Source organism: Anolis sagrei, chromosome 2 (assembly GCF_037176765.1).
Source record: "Anolis sagrei isolate rAnoSag1 chromosome 2, rAnoSag1.mat, whole genome shotgun sequence".
NCBI classification, from domain to species: Eukaryota; Metazoa; Chordata; class Lepidosauria; order Squamata; family Dactyloidae; genus Anolis; species Anolis sagrei.
Window position 1 is genome coordinate 86,461,387 of NC_090022.1, and position 16,712 is coordinate 86,478,098.

A 16,712-nucleotide genomic window follows, 5' to 3' on the forward strand; every position below is an offset into this window, starting at 1 on the left:
GAGACAGGGCCTTCTCTGTGGTGGCCCCCCGCCTCTGGAATGCCCTCCCGAAAGATCTCAGACAGGCCCCTACCCTGGCGGTTTTCAGAAAGAACCTGAAAACCTGGCTGTTCCAACGTGCCTTCTCAGATTAGGAACCCCACTACCAAAGCCCAGAAGCACTTTAGTAGAGTCAAGATCACCCTCACCGCACACTGCACCTATATTTTAACCCCATATCCCTCCGACACTTCAGCCCTTTTAATCCTGTACCCTACTCCGGCCGGCTCAGTTTTAATAATGTCCTGTTGTATTGCTATTGTTATTGTTTTCTGCTTTAACTGTTTTATTTGCTATGTATTGTATTGTTGTATTGTGTTGGGCTCCGACCTGTTGTAAGCCGCATCGAATCCCTTGGGAGATGATAGCGGGGTACAAATAAAGTTATAATAATAATAATAATAAATTGAATCCAGAATAGGCAAAATGAAGTATTTCCTAATCAAGTACCCATAATAAAGGGTGATAAGTCTGTCAGTGGCCACAATGACTATTTAGAGCCCAGAGTTCCAGGAACAACACCCAGTGTACTAATAGAAAACCAAGACTTAAATCCAACTGTTAAGTGAATGAGAACTTGTAAAGTCATCACTTATGTAAATGTCATTGACTGAGTAAGCCTACTATAGTTGAGATTAACAACTGATTCAGGCCTCATTCTTCTGCCATGAATGTAGATATAATCAAAATCATGAATGTGGATAGAATTCATATACAAGAATGTAATATCTGCAGAACTGGAGAAACCTAAGGCTTATAGAAGTATCAGAATAATGTAAGGGAGAATCATTTGAGGGACATATCCTAAAACGAATCAAGTCCCACTGAGACTGAACCATGTTCATAGATGAAGGGATGCTGTTTGTTGGAAAAGAGAAAGAAAAATAGGAGATGTATGCCTTACCTGTGCCACTGACATTCTGTCACTAGAGGGAAACAGTGGAAGGCTCTGCTTTCATGCATCACATGGACAAACTGCCTAGATATTTTTGATTAAGCAGAACTTTCCTTACATTTTCCTCAAATAGGAAGGCTTGTATGCAATAAGTTGGGTTAGCTGCTTTCTCAAAAGGCACTGTTGCTTATGGTACGCAAAAAAGACCTGGATAAAATGACTTTAAAGCAGCGATAGGAATTATGCTACCCTCCAGATATTGTTGGGTTGCAATTTCCAGCTTTTTGCACAATTAGTTAAACTTGTTATGGATAATGGGAGTTGTACACCAATAATACCTGCAGGGCTGTATAATTCCCACCCCTACCCTAGAGGAAATACGTAGGTACTGGTGGTCATAGTATTAGTATGCTGTTTTACGTACTCTTTTTAGAGGAAAGATGTGAAAGTGATTTCTGCATATATTTTTCATATTTTTTGTTCCTACCACTGGAATCAATTTTCAGGAATGTTTTTTGTCTCTCCATTCCTTCCCTGGTCTCATTTCCCTTTAGTGCATCCACAGAGATTTGGCAGCTCGTAACATCTTGCTATCAGAAAACAATGTGGTGAAGATCTGTGACTTTGGTCTCGCCCGGGATATTTACAAGGACCCTGACTATGTCAGGAAGGGCAGTGTGAGTTACAGGCTATGTATATAAACAAATGGCAATTGCTTTTAGAACTCTGTAGTTATCTAGCACTCTGCAATCAGGTACATGTTTAGCATCCCTTATCTTGAACTCCAAAATCTGAAACCGCCCATATGGTTGGCTGATATTGTGACACTTTTGCTTTCCCATGGCTCAATGTACACAAACTTAGTTTCATACACAAATGTTTAAATTGCCTTCAGGCTATGTGTACAAGGTGTATATGAGACATAAATAAATTTTATTTTTAGACTTGGGTCCCATCTCCAAGATATCTCTATGTTCAAATGCAAATATTCAAACATCTGAAAAACAAAAATAAAATCCAAGCTGTTTATTATCTAAGCATTTCAGATAAGAGATAGTTAACCTGTATTTGCATAGCAGCCATTATAATGCAAGGGGAAAGTTTACAATCTGTTTATTATCTAAGCATTTCAGATAAGAGATAGTTAACCTGTATTTGCATAGCAGCCATTATAATGCAAGGGGAAAGTTTACAATCTGTTCTACACAACGCAGGAATGAAATAAAGAAACACATTGTCTAATGCACTTGTCTGGCACAAAATACAAATGTTATTTGTATAAAAATTGGACAATGTAAACCAGGGATAGAAAAGTTGTAGTGCTATAGATGTTATTAAACCATGCCTTCTGCCACTTGAGTCCATTGGCTTTACTGGAGTAATGCTTTGGAAATGTAGGTCTGTCTACAACTGAAGGGAAGACAGTTCCCCACTCATAGTATAAACCTTTAGTGCTGCCAATTATACCATATGGCTATAAAATGTAACCTATAATCTTTAGTAATCAACATGGTTTCCTTGCCAAAAAATATTTTCACACATCTGATGTTTAGCATCACTGATATGCAATCCCCAAATGAAATTATAGTTTGCGTTGTCTCACTATTGGTAAACAGTAAACAATAGAAACACTGAAAGTGGCATATAATTTTATTTATCTCCTTCAAAACTGTTTTGAATCAGTCACTAAAACCAATAAGCCTGACTTTTAAAAAAATATCTGTCCTGAAGTGCACATCATCAGAGTTGGATTTCCTGATTTGTTTGATATTTATCCAATAATTTTGAGGTAAAACTTTTGCCAATGTTCAGCTTTCTATCTGTTCTGGAAATTCGTTAGTTTCACTAACATCTAGGTAGATTGATAATACCAGACTGCAGCTGTTCCAAAGCAGACATTCCTTGCTTATCTCATTGGGTGTCTGCCTCTCTTAGCTACTATTGGATGACTGGAGACTTTCCTTTGGCTCTTTCCCCACCTTTAGTTGCTATTAGGGAATTTTTGTTGCCATAATGTTTTCCCTGACCTGTAACTTCCATGCAAATCTATTTCTGTCATGTAGGCTCGTCTTCCCCTAAAGTGGATGGCTCCAGAAAGCATCTTTGATAAAGTCTACACCACCCAAAGTGACGTCTGGTCCTTTGGAGTCCTCCTGTGGGAGATCTTCTCTTTAGGTGAGTAGTGAACAGTTGGGCTTTCTGGTGGAACCCTTATATTTTTATGAAACTGGGTTGCTGCAAGAATCCCCTAAATTGGCTTGTTTTCCCAGCACCTTTATATATGCTGCTCTAACTCAACTACAGATGTTCTGCTATTGAAAGACAGAGTCACATTAGTCCATTTCAGCATAACAGAAAAGATATAACTGTTTCCAGCACATTGTACAAATTGAAATATCTGTTGACATCCCAATTATTAAATAATCTACTCCAATTTTGTTGCAAAATTTTGCTGGTCCTGTACCAACCTGTATCAACAAACTAGAGTCAATATTTTTCTTCACTTGTTGTGTTTATCCCCCCATCTTGGCTTTGTATGTAAAATGTATCTCCCACCTTTGTCCCTCTACTCTTATGGCCAGGCTTGGTTGGTGGGAATGAGAGAGCAACCCTTCCTTCTTGGTGGCTGCCCCTCGACTCTGGAACTCCTTTCTTCCCAGGGAAGCCAGAATGGCACCCTCCCTGCTGTCCTTCCAGTGACAGGCTTTAAAAAAAGAAGATTTTTAGGAGCAAGTCAGGGGTGCTGTGGTTTTTAGCTTTGAATGCATTTTGATGGATTTTAACTGTGAGTTTTAATACTGCTATGTTTAATTCTGCTTTATTGTTTTTATATTTGTATATTGTCATACTTGTAATTACAAGCCACTTTGAGTCTCCTTTGGGAGAGATAAAGTGGGGTACAAATAAACATAAACATAATAACAACAACAACAACAACAACAACAGCTGGTGGGATCACAAGCTGAAAAAGTTACAGAAAATGAACCCGTCAAACTACTTTGGGACTTCCGAATTCAGACTGACAGAGTTTGGAGCACAATACTGAGATTCTGCATGGGACACATAGCTACAGTGTCATAGCTATAAAATCATAGAGTTGGAAGAGATCTCGTGGGCCATCCAGTCCAACCCCCTGCCAAGAAGCAGGAAAATAGCATTCAAAGCACACTCAACAGATGGCCATCCAGCCTCTGTTTAAAAGCCTCTAAAGAAGGAACCTCCAACACACTCGGGGGCAGAGAGTTCCCCTGCTGAACAGCTCTCATAGTCAGAAAGTTCTTCCTGATGTTCAGGTGGAATTTCCTTTCATGTAGTTTGAATCCATGGCTCCACGTCCTAGTCTCCAGGGCAGCAGAAAACAAGGCTGCTCCCTTCTCCCTGTGACTTCCCCTCACATATTTATACATGGCCTTCATCATGTCTCCTCTCAGCCTTCTCTTCTGAAGACTAAACATGCCCAGCTCTGACTCAGGTTCCAATCTCCTAAAACCCACCTTAAAAACCATAGAGAGGAAAAGAGTTCTGTGGATGGTGAGTGGGGTGCTGAAGGATGATAGGCCCAGCCCAATCTTACCAGTGAGTCATGGTGTGCCAAGCAGAATCAGGATCCCTGTGAGGTCTTAATGCAACTCCTCATTGCACAACAACTTTCTGGCAGGCTGGGTCAGATGTGGCATCCCTCCCTGTCCCACTCAGCAATGCTGCCAGAGTCCTTAGCTTGGTCTGACTTTCAAGGTAGTGTTTAGGGGCATTTTCAGTGATGGCAATAATGTCACATTTGTAAATGTGAATATGAAACAGTTCCAAGGTTGTAAGTCTATTTTACAACATCATAACTGCCTGACAAGATGCCAACATCAATTTATATTCTGTCTTTCTCCTGGCATGGGACCCAAAGAGGCTTCCAACAATTTGAACAAAGTTCAGCTAAAATCTTACTTTACATAAGTTAAGTGACAATTTAACAATCAACTCTGTTGAAAAGTACATAGTTAAAATGATTTAAAGTGCAGCTAAAATACAGTTTAAAAGATGAAAAGAATTGTCAATATTGTTTTTGCTGTCCCACATAACCAATTATATGGAAGCGTTCTTGCTTTACTCACTCCACGTACACATGGCCTGACACTTTATGGATTATCTTCTTCAGGTGCCTCCCCATATCCTGGAGTGCAAATCAATGAGGAATTTTGCCAAAGACTGAAAGATGGCACTAGGATGAGAGCTCCAGAATATGCCACTGCAGAAATGTGAGTGAAAGCAGATTGCAAACAGCCAATAATTTTAAAACACCAATAACAACAGACAACCAAATGTATATCCAGAAAAAGTGAGATTGCACAATCCCAATGCATTCATTTACTTCTGGAATAAAATTGCATTCAATTCCTTCTGGTGCTCAGTTATAGTATGCAGCCTAAAAACTTGTCTTTTATGTAGAAAGGGTCTCTCATTTTTGTTTCAGCAGCTATTTTTGATTGATAAGGAATAAAGAAGCTGATTGCTTTGCATACAGACCTATATTTGTTCTTGGCAGTTACCGTATAATGCTGAGCTGTTGGTATGGAGATCCTAAGGAGAGGCCAACATTTTCTGACTTGGTGGAGATCCTGGGGGACCTTCTTCAGGAAAATGTCCACCATGTGAGTCCCCATTCGTTATCACTTCATGGAAATCATCTGCAATAGCCATCTCAATAGTTATTTTTCTGTGTTGAATTGTTAAGTAGAGATTTAGATCTGAGATCATGGAAAAGTTTCTGTTGTACAGTCAAAAACAGTTCTGGTGATGTTATTAGGGCATTCCTTTTTATCAGCTTCTATAGCTGGTATGCATACACTATATTCATATATTACATGCATTTTAAGGGTATTTGCAAGCAAGGAGCCAGGTGAATGACTTTGATGTGATGACTGCATTGAAGCAAATAAGGCTTCCTCACAAAGAAGTCAAATATCAGCATTTAAATAGGAACTAAAAGCAAAAGCAGGATCTTCATTTTATTGTTGCAGTCTATTCAGCACCATTGAGTTAGAAGGAACCAAGAGAAAGACTGTCAGTGCTTCTGCCTTGTTAACAGATCTTTGAACCCCAAGACAATAGTTTTTTAACAAAAGGAAGTGAATGGAAGTAACTTTCTGTTCACAAGTACATGGTGGTCAAGCAATGACCTGTGGACAAGTGGGAAAATAGTTCAGGATGATTCGGGAAAAGCTTCTAATGATTAAAACTAAAAGACCTGATTGTCTACTATCAGTCTGATTTAGAATGAAAGAGCCAGAGTCTGCCAAACTTCAAGCAATTTCAACCAAAGAGGAAATGCCCAGACTATATCACCACTACACTCAGAATGAGATCCTCAGTTGTAAAGTACCAAGTTTTGATAATTCATTGAAAAATTAGTGTTTTTTTCATGTCAGGAGCAACTTGAGAAACTGCAAGTCGCTTCTGATGTGAGAGATATAGCCATCTGCAATGACATTGCCAAGGGAATGCCCAGATGTTTGATGTTTTACCACCCTTATGGGAGGCTTCGCTCATGTCCCCGCATGGGGAGCTGGAGCTGACAGAGGGAGCTCAACCTGCAGTTTCCAGATTCAAAGGGCTGACTTGTTGGTCAACAAGTCCTGCCAGCACAAGGGTTTAACCCATTGCACCATCAGAGGCTTTAAAAAATAGGGATATCAGGGTAGAATTTCACCAGACCAAAACTAAGACATCAGAAATCACATTGCATAAGATCATCTATTGCTATCTTGAAGTCTGTTAGTCACGCGTGTACACACACACTTTTAAAAAAATAATTATTGCCCACTGCCCCAACAGTACAGCTCAGTCATCCCAGATGGAGACTTTTCTACCTATGACTTTAGGAAGGAAGCAAAATGAATTTTTCATGACAGCTCAAGATTTTCATGTTGTTACACATATAGGATAGAATCATCTTTATTATTTGGCATCTGGCACTCTTTATGCTAGCATTTCAAGTATCTTTCAACTGAGTAAAATCTAGCATATGCATTTGATTATAGTCAAGTCCTGCCAATAAAAGCTGTAAATTTGACAAGGCTTTCAAATGAACAAAGCCTTGTTGTTGAGTTTTGTGTGTGTGTGAAATATGTTACCAAATTCAATTTTATTTTTAGTGGAGCCTTTCCATTTCCATTTCCCTTTCCTTTTTTTTTTTTTTTTTTTACTACTTATGTGATTAGGATTGTAGCCTGAAATTAGAAGCTGTCTCTATAAATCATATGTCCTTGTGTGTTTGTGGGTTGTACTCTTGGACCTGTATAACACAATACAGTAGAGTCTTACTTATCCAAACTTCACTCATCCAATGTTCTGTATTATCCAATGCAGTCTGCCTCCCACCCAGATCCACAGCTATTTCAATGCATTGCAATGTTTTGGTGCTAAATTCATAAATACAGTAATTACTACATAACATTACTGTGTATTGAACTGCTTTTTTCTGTCCATTTGTTGTAAAACATTATGTTTTGGTGCATAATTTGTAAAATCATAACGCAATTTGACTTTTGATAGGCTTTTCCTTAATCCCTACTTATTATACCACATTTTCGCTTATCCAATGTTCTGCCGGCCCATTTATGTTGGATAAGCGAGACTTTATTGTATATTAAACCACGAGGGCTTAAAACAGACTGCAGAGAGTTAAGTGGGGCTAAAAGATAGCAGAGGGTGGCCTTGTCCATGTATCCAAATGAAGTAGAGCATTTTATATCATTTTCTAGGTTAAATAGCATTTGTTTGATGTGTCTTTTCATGAAACCCCTCATAAGCATGCATCTACCCAATTATTCATAGCATCCATTAGTTCTACAAAAATGTTTGACTGGTTTTTCCCAAAAAAGTAGAACAGAGACCATGGGAAAACTGCATGCACCTGCACTGTTGCTGCTTTCTATTTGTGAAGCTTTCTATTATTTATAAACATTTATCTACATTGCCACCAGGAGGGGAAGGATTATATCCCATTGAATGACTCTCAGAGCTCTGAAGATGATGGCTTCTCGCAGGTGGCTTCCTCTATCCAGCAGAACTCTGATGAAGAGGAATTTGACACGAGGATACATTGTCACAATATAGCAGCGAGGTAAGTCCCCGCGGACTCCTAGAAAATATAATGGGGGGAAAGCCTAGTCCAGAGCCAGCCAGTAAATGTCCAAGGAGTGACTTTCAGATGAGAATACATTCAGACCACGCTGCTCCTGTGCTGCAAAGCAGTATGTCACAGCTAAGCTAATTTGTCTGAAAAGAATAATGTAAAGGGAAAACTCCTTCACCTGAAGGGTATGCCTAACAATAGTTCCTTTCACTTGTTAATTGCTGTTTAATCATCTTCAACCTAAGGCATGAATGAGAGACCTCCAAGTCACCTTGCCATCAATAGCCTGCTCAGGTCTTGCAGACTCAGGGCCATGGCCTCCTTGTTGAAGTCCACCCACCTATTATGCGGTCTTCCTCTTTTCTTACTGCTATTGTACTAAGCATAATTGCCTTTTCTAGTGAGTCATGTCTTCTATTTAACTGTTGCCAAAGTATCATAATCACAGTTTAGTCATCTTGGCTACTTAGAAGAGTTCAGGCTTGATTTGCCCTAGGACTCATTTACTTGTCTTTTTTAGCAGTCCGCAGTATCCTTATAACTCTTCTCCAGGACCACATTTCAAATCAGCTGGCTTTCTTCCTAACAGTTTTTTCCACTGCCTTGTATTCACAACTACACATAAAGATGGAAATATGATGGCATGAACAATTCTGATTTTAGTATTCAATGATTTCCTGACTTACCGGTTACTTCTATTCCCTCTTGCAGATACTATAACTGTGTATCATTCCCCGGCTGTTTGACTGGTGGGAATCAGATAAGGTGTCCATCTAGAATAAAGACATTTGAAGAATTTCCTATGACACAAACTATGTATAAAGTACATCCCGTGAGTAAATCAAGGTTTCAGATTGGGGGTTGGGGTTGGGTGGTTGTTTGATACCATGCCTTTCTCCTGTAGGGAGATTGATTGATGTATTACCCAGCCTTTCTTCCAAAATGAGTGTTAAGTTGCAACTTAGCTTCTGTCTTTCCCACAACTTCTCTCTCCCAAGCTCCAGTCTTCCACAGAAATATTGCCTAGAGGCTATGAAAAGACCATTCAATTTCCTCTCCGATCCCGACATCTTCCCACAGCCTCTTGTTGGGATTGGGATTTAAAGGGAGTGAAAGTTGCTGTAGAGAAATACAAGCTAGATTGTCAGCTGCCAAACATCTTCAACTTTTCCTCTTTCACAACTTCCTTCCACAGCACCCTCCCCCACAATCTTTTGCAAAATTTCTGGCTGGAGACTGTGGGTCTCAAACGGGAGCTGTCATCTTTCCATGAGCTTCCCTCCTCACCCTTCAGTTGGTTTGACAGTTGTAATGTCTTCGTAACTGATTATTTCTGCATAGCTTTGGGGCTGGAGGAGGGAAAGGGAAGGAAAGTTACAGAGAAGCACTACTCAGCAAATGACAGCTGGAAAAGCTGTGTACTCTTCAATGAAAGAAACAGAATTTCCAGAAAAAGCTGCACAGCTTTCTGTCATCTCAGGGGAAAAAAACTTTCCTGCACCTTTGAACAGCATAGGAAGAAAATAAATTGATTTTTCCCAACACCCATTGAGATGGCACTCTTTCTAGTTGGGACAGCTGTTCTCCCGATAGCCTATCAAATAATTGCTTGGCAGACTGTTAAGAGTTTGATTTGGGTGGGGAAGAAGGCACATGAGAAGAGTTAATTTTGTGCCTCCTCTCCTTGGGTAAATCACATGTCACTGATGAAATTATCTCGCTTGCATAGAAAGAAGGAGCTCAAACCTCCCTGCCCTAAAACTGGGGAGGGAAGTCTTTGTATCTACGTGTGTCTTTACTTGTTTGTTATCACTTCTGTGCATATATGGCAGAGGCTCCTGATCCAGCAACCATTGTCCAGGAGGCCCTTGGGGCAAGACGTCTGCCCACCCTGTTGTGATCTAAAGGTCACAAAGTACAGTTGGCTTTAGAATAGGAATTTCTCTGCATGGGAAAAGCACAAACCTCATCCCCCACACACAATTTTATAACTGCTCACTAATAACATGCCTGCCATGCTGAAAGGCATGTTTGGAGAGAAAGAAAGGGACTTAATTCATCATGCCCTCCTCTCAGTTCCCACCACTTTTGATCTCCCCTACTAACATATCTGCTTATAATTTTTGTTCATTGCAAGGTTTATTTGTAGTTAGAACATTTCAAAATACGTTCTCAACAAAGCTGGCTCTTCCAATGGTGGATTAATCTGTCTATTTCATTTTCTGTCATGTTAACATATTTAGCCCCAAGTACATATATATTCCATCCCATTTCTGTAGGTCTTTGCAAAATATTTTTTTCAAATTGACAAAGAATTGTGTGAAAAATTCCATACATATTTTTGCATATATCCATTCTATTTAGTATATACATTTTTGTAATTTCCTTTACTATATGGTTTTATGGACCTTATATCCCCTGTGATGTGTATTTTTATACATATGTTTTGATAAATCAGCTGCTTCATAGAATTTGGAGAAGTACAAGAACTGGAATGCATACCAACTTAGGTACTGGCTCAGAAAAAAAACAAATTAGGCCCATTAGTGTTGAAATGAGATCCAAATGAATTTTTCTCTATCCCTTGGTGCTTTTAACACTTCACACTTCTGTTTTCTTTTCAGGATAATCAGACAGACAGCGGAATGGTTTTGGCATCTGAGGAGTTTGAGAGAATAGAAAATAGACACAGAAAAGAAGGTGCTTCCAGGTACTTCATTACCTAGCTCTCTTATCTGTGTCTCACAGCCTTTAGCAGCAGACAATATACGGCAAGAAATCTCACTGCAGCCTTCTCTAAATGTGCTGGGAAGACAGAAATGCAAGCACAGTCATCCTCCTGTAACCTGCTGCTGGCAGCAGCATTCCTGAAGCCATTTGTAACAAAGAGATTTGATCAAGCTTAATGGCTTTTGAGTGGAGCCCTTGAATCAGGTGCAAGGGCAGAAAAGGGGAAAGGTTTTTACACTGTCATAAAATACGGCAGGCAATAAGGGAATCTCATGAAACAAATGTAGCTTTCTGTGAAGAAAACACTTCCTTTGAGGAATGCCCACATGTTCCCAATTGCCAAACTTCAAAATATTGTGCTTGGGAAACAGTAATCAGACTTTTGTAATGCTGTCTGATGTGCATCTGTAATCTGCACAAGACAGTCAGTGTAGTGCAGTGGTTTGAGCATTGGATTAAAACTCTGGAGATTGGGGTTTGAATCCCTGCTCAGACATAAAACTCACTGGGTGTTACCTTGGGTGTCACACTCTCTCAGACTCAAAGGAAGGCTATATCTCTTGTGGAAAAAAAATCATAGAATCATAGAGTTGGAAGAAACTTTGTGGGCCATCCAGTCCAACCCCTGCCAAGAAGCAGGAAAATCACATTCAAAGTACCCACAACAAATGGCCTTCCAGCCTCTGTTTAAAAGCCTCCAAAGAAGGAGCCTCCACCATAATCCAGAACAGAAAGTTCCACTGCTGAACAGATCTCACAGTTAAGAAGTTCTTCCTAATGTTCAGGTGAAATCTCCTTTCCTGTAATTTGAAGCCATTGTTCTGCATCCTAGTCTGCAGGGCAGCGGAAAACAAGCTTACTCCTTCCTTCTTTTGACTTTCCCTCAAATATTTATACATGGCCATCATATCTTCTCTCAGCTTTCTCTTCTGCAGACCCTTGATCATTTTAGTCACCCTCTTCTGTACACATTCCAGCTTGTTAACATCTCCCTTAATTTTGGGGTCCAGAATTGGACACCTTATTCCAGGTATATATCTTGCCAAGAAATCCCTGTGAAAGGGTAACCATACGTCAGAAATTACTCGAAGGCACACAGTTGCCACAACAAGAACAATATGCATGTAAAAGACAGTGAAATAGCCAGTAATAAAAATATTCTCAACTCCTAACAAACTGCATTAATTGGATCTTTTAAACTTTAAAAAAACCTTACTGGACAAAGATAGGCTACATTACATCTATTTTGGAAGGCAGAAGTAGACCACACCCCTAACCAATGATGATGACCAAAGTGGCTGGCACTAATCAAGCTGGGATGACACTAGGCAAGCTGCAATTGTGCTGAATTGAAACTGCATCCAATTTAGGGATGGCAGGAATTATTTGGGAATACCTTCATCTTGGCTTAATTTTGTGCCAACACATTGGCCATGTCCCTGTGCTAGAAGAGGCTTGGATGAGACGTAACTTGACCTCCTCCCACTTCTCTGCCCCCTTTTTAAGCTTTTCTCCTGGCAGACCTCAGCTGGCAGAGAACCTCTGCCAACAGATTGCTCTCTTGGCAGATTTCTGAGATGAGCAGGCAAAAGAGGACTTTTGCCAGCAGAAGAAGCATGTGCCAAATCTTAACCCTTGCAGCCAGCAGATCTTTGCTGGTCTGTCTTTCCCATTGAAACAAGCTTAAATGTGCTTCATTTGGCTGGTTCATGCTGTTATTGTTGCTGAGCATTTCTCTCCTGTCTCCCATATCTCCAAATTATGAAATAGCAAATACTAGCAATGTTGTCTTGCTCATAGGAATGCCTCTGCTTTTTTCCTTAAAAATATACATTACAATGTATTTGGGAAATGTGTGCTTTTTCTGCACTATGGAATATCATCTCCCTGATTTGCAAAAGCTGGCAAACATGCTAAACCTCCTCATTGCCCCAGCAATAAAACTGTCACTTGCCCTCTTCCAGAAATAACGCAGTGACAGGATATTGCATTATTGCTGCAGAACTGGGGTTAATAAAATGCAGCATAACAAAGAAATTCTGGGTGATTTATCATCTGGATAGGCCTGGAGGCGAACATATACTTTTGTGTGCACAGTACATTTACTCCACAGCTCAGAAGGTATTGGGGTGGGAGGAAAGAAAGTATAGCTCTGTAAATTAAAACAGGAGAGCCAATGAGACTGTACAGAAAAATTATTTCTTCTGCGGCACATAAGCAGATATTATTAATGTAAAGATAGGCACAGCTTGTTGCCACATAAAATGCCTCCCCCTTCACATCTGCACTTTCTACTAGATTACCAAGGCATTTCTGATTTAGTTTAATTTAGTGTATTGACATTTTTATTGCTTCATATAAGCAAAATTACTCTTAAAGTAATGTAAAAGAAGAAAAATACAAAAAATTACACCATAGTATTACAAACCGACTAAAAGTATATCTTGAGAAGATTACTTAAAACCACTACTATTCTTATTCAATTTAGGAATGAAAGGCATAAATATTACAGATGCCCTGGGAAGTGGAAACATATTTGTCAAAAAATGTTATATGTCAATTAACTAATTAAACATATTTTGCAATATGAAAAACTCCCAACTTCCAAATAAAAATGACCTTTAACCAGAACCATCAATAAAACATTCAACCCAATAAAATACAAGAATCTAATAAATGTTTTAAGAAGTGCAGCTTTTCGGCCTCAGTAGCCCACAAGAAAAATCTAGGGAAAGCAAATGCCTTAAAGGCTTTTCTGAAGGGGGCTGAGGTACTCTGATGGGACCACAACTTCAAGGGTACAGCCAAAACCAAAAGCCCTCCCTTGTGCTCAGCAGGCAGGTAAATCTCATCCCAAGTGGGGCTTTACAAGTGATTTTAGGCAGGCTGGTGTGGGTGAAGCTGGGCCTTTCAGATAACTGGCAATACTCCTTCTAGCAGTTTTATGTAGATTATTAAAAACATAGCAGAGAAGACAGAGCTTTTTCGTACTCTATAACAGGCATGGCAAACTTCGTCCCTTTAGGTATTTTGGACTTCAACTTCCACAATTCCTAATAGCTGGTAGGCTGTTAGCAGTTGTGGGAGTTGAAGTCCAAAACACCCGGAGAGCTGAAGTTTGCCCGTGCCTGCTCTACAAGCTACTCGTGGGTGATTTTGAAAAATCCATAGTTTTTTTCTACCACCCCAGACCCAAGAAGTACTACACCAACTCCTCCTAGTAAACCAGATTCTAAACACATGCTTTTACTAAAGGGAGATAGAGGAATGACCTTCATCTTATCTGACATGAGACTTGTTCCCCCACCCTAAAGTTGTAAGTCTCCTGTTGTCTTGCAATAGAAAATTCTAGTGAATTTTGCCATTTTCAGGAACTGGAAACAGTCTTTAGGACTGGATGCAGTCCATGGTTTATCTCTTCCATAATAGCCTAACCAGGTGGCCCTGAAATGAATATTAAAGTCCCCAAGAACCTCAGTGCTGCACGTGAGACCACCTTTGCTATTTCTCAAGCAGAGGAGACTATTAGGCAGTGATGTGGGTATTACATCAGCAGAATCCCAGTCTGGTTTTGACCTATAAAGCTCTAAACTGTTCTGGCCCAGCTTACTTGTCAGAACGCATCTGCCTCTACATTCCATCTCACAATCTAAGATCATCCGGGGAGGCTCTGCTTTTGCTTCCGTCAACATCACAAATGCATTTGGAGGGGATGAAAGACAGGGCCTTCTCGGCTGTGGCCCCCCCCCCCCCACCTATGGAATGCACTCCCAAATGAAATAAGATCGACTCCATCCCTCCTGGCCTTCAGAAAAAATTAAAATCATGGTTTTGGGACCAGGGCCTTTGGGCAGCAGATGTAATTTGCACCATAATGGACATTGACTGGAATGGTGTTGCGGCAGATGACATTGTGACTTTGTTTTATTGTTTTAATTAATGTTATATGTATTGGTTTTAATGATTGTTTTGTATTTGATTGTGTTATATTATTGTAATTGTGATGCAGCGGTCTTGCACCGTTACTAATGTAAGCCGTCCTAAGTCCCCCTTCGGGGGTTGAGAAGAGACAGGGTACAAATGCCAGTAATAAATAAATAAATAATAATTCTCTTACATTCCCAGTCTTGTTCAGATCTGGCCAATTCCTGGGTGAGGGGCATAATTGAGCAGGGACTCAAAACCCTATAGACCAGTGGTTCTCAACCCGTGGGTTTCCAGATGTTTTGGCCTAAAACTCCCAGAAATCCTAGCCAGTTTACCAGTTGTTAGTATTTCTGGGAGTTGAAGGCCAACACATCTGGGGACCCACAGGTTGAGAACCACTTCTATAGTTCAAGATTGCCCCTAGGCTTATGAAATGCCACCCTGCTAAATGGCTTAACCTTTCTGTCATTAAGAAGCTTTCTCTGGGAGACCAGCTAGATGATTTGTTGGTCAGAACTGAGTCTCCATCTCACTTTTTCTCTCATTCTGTTTTCCAACAGCAGTAAAGGATTCATTCGAAATGCCAACTCAATAGTAGATTCGTCTGACCAGAGGGGCAGGTGTCGGCCATTGCATCAGGCCCAACTCCGAGGCCAGACTTTTTACAACAGTGAATATGGGGAACTGTCAGAACAGTCGGAGGAAGGCAGCTGCACTCCACCTGAAGAGGGTCCCAGTCCCTCCTTCCTTCATGCTTCATTTTTTTCAGACCAATACTAAGGGGAATGGATTATGGACACACCATTGCAAGCAACGTCCCCTTCTCCCCTTTAAATCGCTTCACCGGAAGCCTCCATTCCTTTGTCCCAGAAGAATCTGGCATACGAATCCCCATGGAACAGTTGAAAAATGCCTTGGAAACGAAGGTGACAAGTTTTCCAGCATGAATAAGAGTTCTTGCATTTGGCACGGACATAATTATTGATCGGATGCTATCTGTTGTTCTTTTTGATTAGTTCCTGGGTGCAGTTCTGTGGATGAAACTGAACTGTTCTGTCACCAGATGGGTTGCCTGTGTTAAGTGCTGCAGCCACTATTCAGTATTCAGCCTCCATTCAAATACTTTGCCATAATAAGCTTTATTGGGTCAGATAAAAATAGATGTGTCTTAGCTTGGTTTCTTCCTGATATGCCGATTTGTTTGTTTCGGCTCTTGTTTCAGCTCAACCAGCGGAGAAGGGGGACAAAAAGAACGAAATATATTAATATAAATAACAGAAGCATTGGGGTTGAATTTTTGCAGTGGAAGAACATATAGACATTCCCAGTCGATGGATCAGTACACAACTCTGTGTTGTTGCTATGTGTCTTCCCATTGTTTCCAGCTTATCGTAACCCTAGGGTGAACTTATTACAGGGCTTTCTTTGGGAGATTTGTCCAGAAGGAATTTGCCATTACCTTCTTCTGTAGCCAAGAATGGGACATGCCCAAGGGTCTTTCAGTGGATTTCCATGGCCAAGCAGCAATTTGAACCAGAGCCCTTGTCCAAAAACCATTACAGCACATGGTCCTTACACAACTATATATTACATACTTAATTCTTGTATGGCCTTTCATGTTTCACGTATGTTAGAAAACAAGACAATCCCAGTCTTTTATAGCTATCACTTGGCTGCTACATTTGTGTTGGTATCGTTGGCTGTTCCAATACAAAAAAAAAACCATTTCATTTTTGTCTGTTAATGGAATCCGGCAGTAATGGGTTCCAGTAGTGAATTCATTTTCTTCACTCTCTCCTGAGAGGTAGGAAAGTACATAAGTACTAAGAGACCAATCTGAATATGAAGAATACCAAACTCAGAACCTATGGATGTGCCAAGGGTAATATTTTCCCCAATATTCTTCTTTTAATTAAAAAGTGTGTCTGCATTGGCTACATGTGTCTCATGAAACCTGTCAGTTACATCTCATGCTGTATGCAGAAATGTGTC

General features: G+C 40.2%; 1 protein-coding gene across 2 annotated transcripts in view; it reads left to right on the plus strand.

The window, feature by feature from the left end:
* Positions 1-15,891, plus strand: part of FLT4 (fms related receptor tyrosine kinase 4) — a 110,882-nt gene extending 94,991 nt beyond the window's left edge. Inside the window, exons 23-30 of one of the 2 annotated variants that reach the window (XM_060765416.2) lie at positions 1,489-1,611; positions 2,998-3,109; positions 5,085-5,184; positions 5,472-5,577; positions 7,912-8,051; positions 8,775-8,895; positions 10,688-10,773; positions 15,281-15,891. In XM_060765416.2, the coding sequence (XP_060621399.2) occupies positions 1,489-1,611; positions 2,998-3,109; positions 5,085-5,184; positions 5,472-5,577; positions 7,912-8,051; positions 8,775-8,895; positions 10,688-10,773; positions 15,281-15,500 (1,008 nt within the window). In that variant the 3' untranslated portion in view covers positions 15,501-15,891. The remainder of the gene's footprint in view (positions 1-1,488; positions 1,612-2,997; positions 3,110-5,084; positions 5,185-5,471; positions 5,578-7,911; positions 8,052-8,774; positions 8,896-10,687; positions 10,774-15,280) is intronic. The other variant, XM_060765417.2, reaches the window with a different exon arrangement.
* The last annotated feature ends 821 nt before the right edge of the window (positions 15,892-16,712 follow it).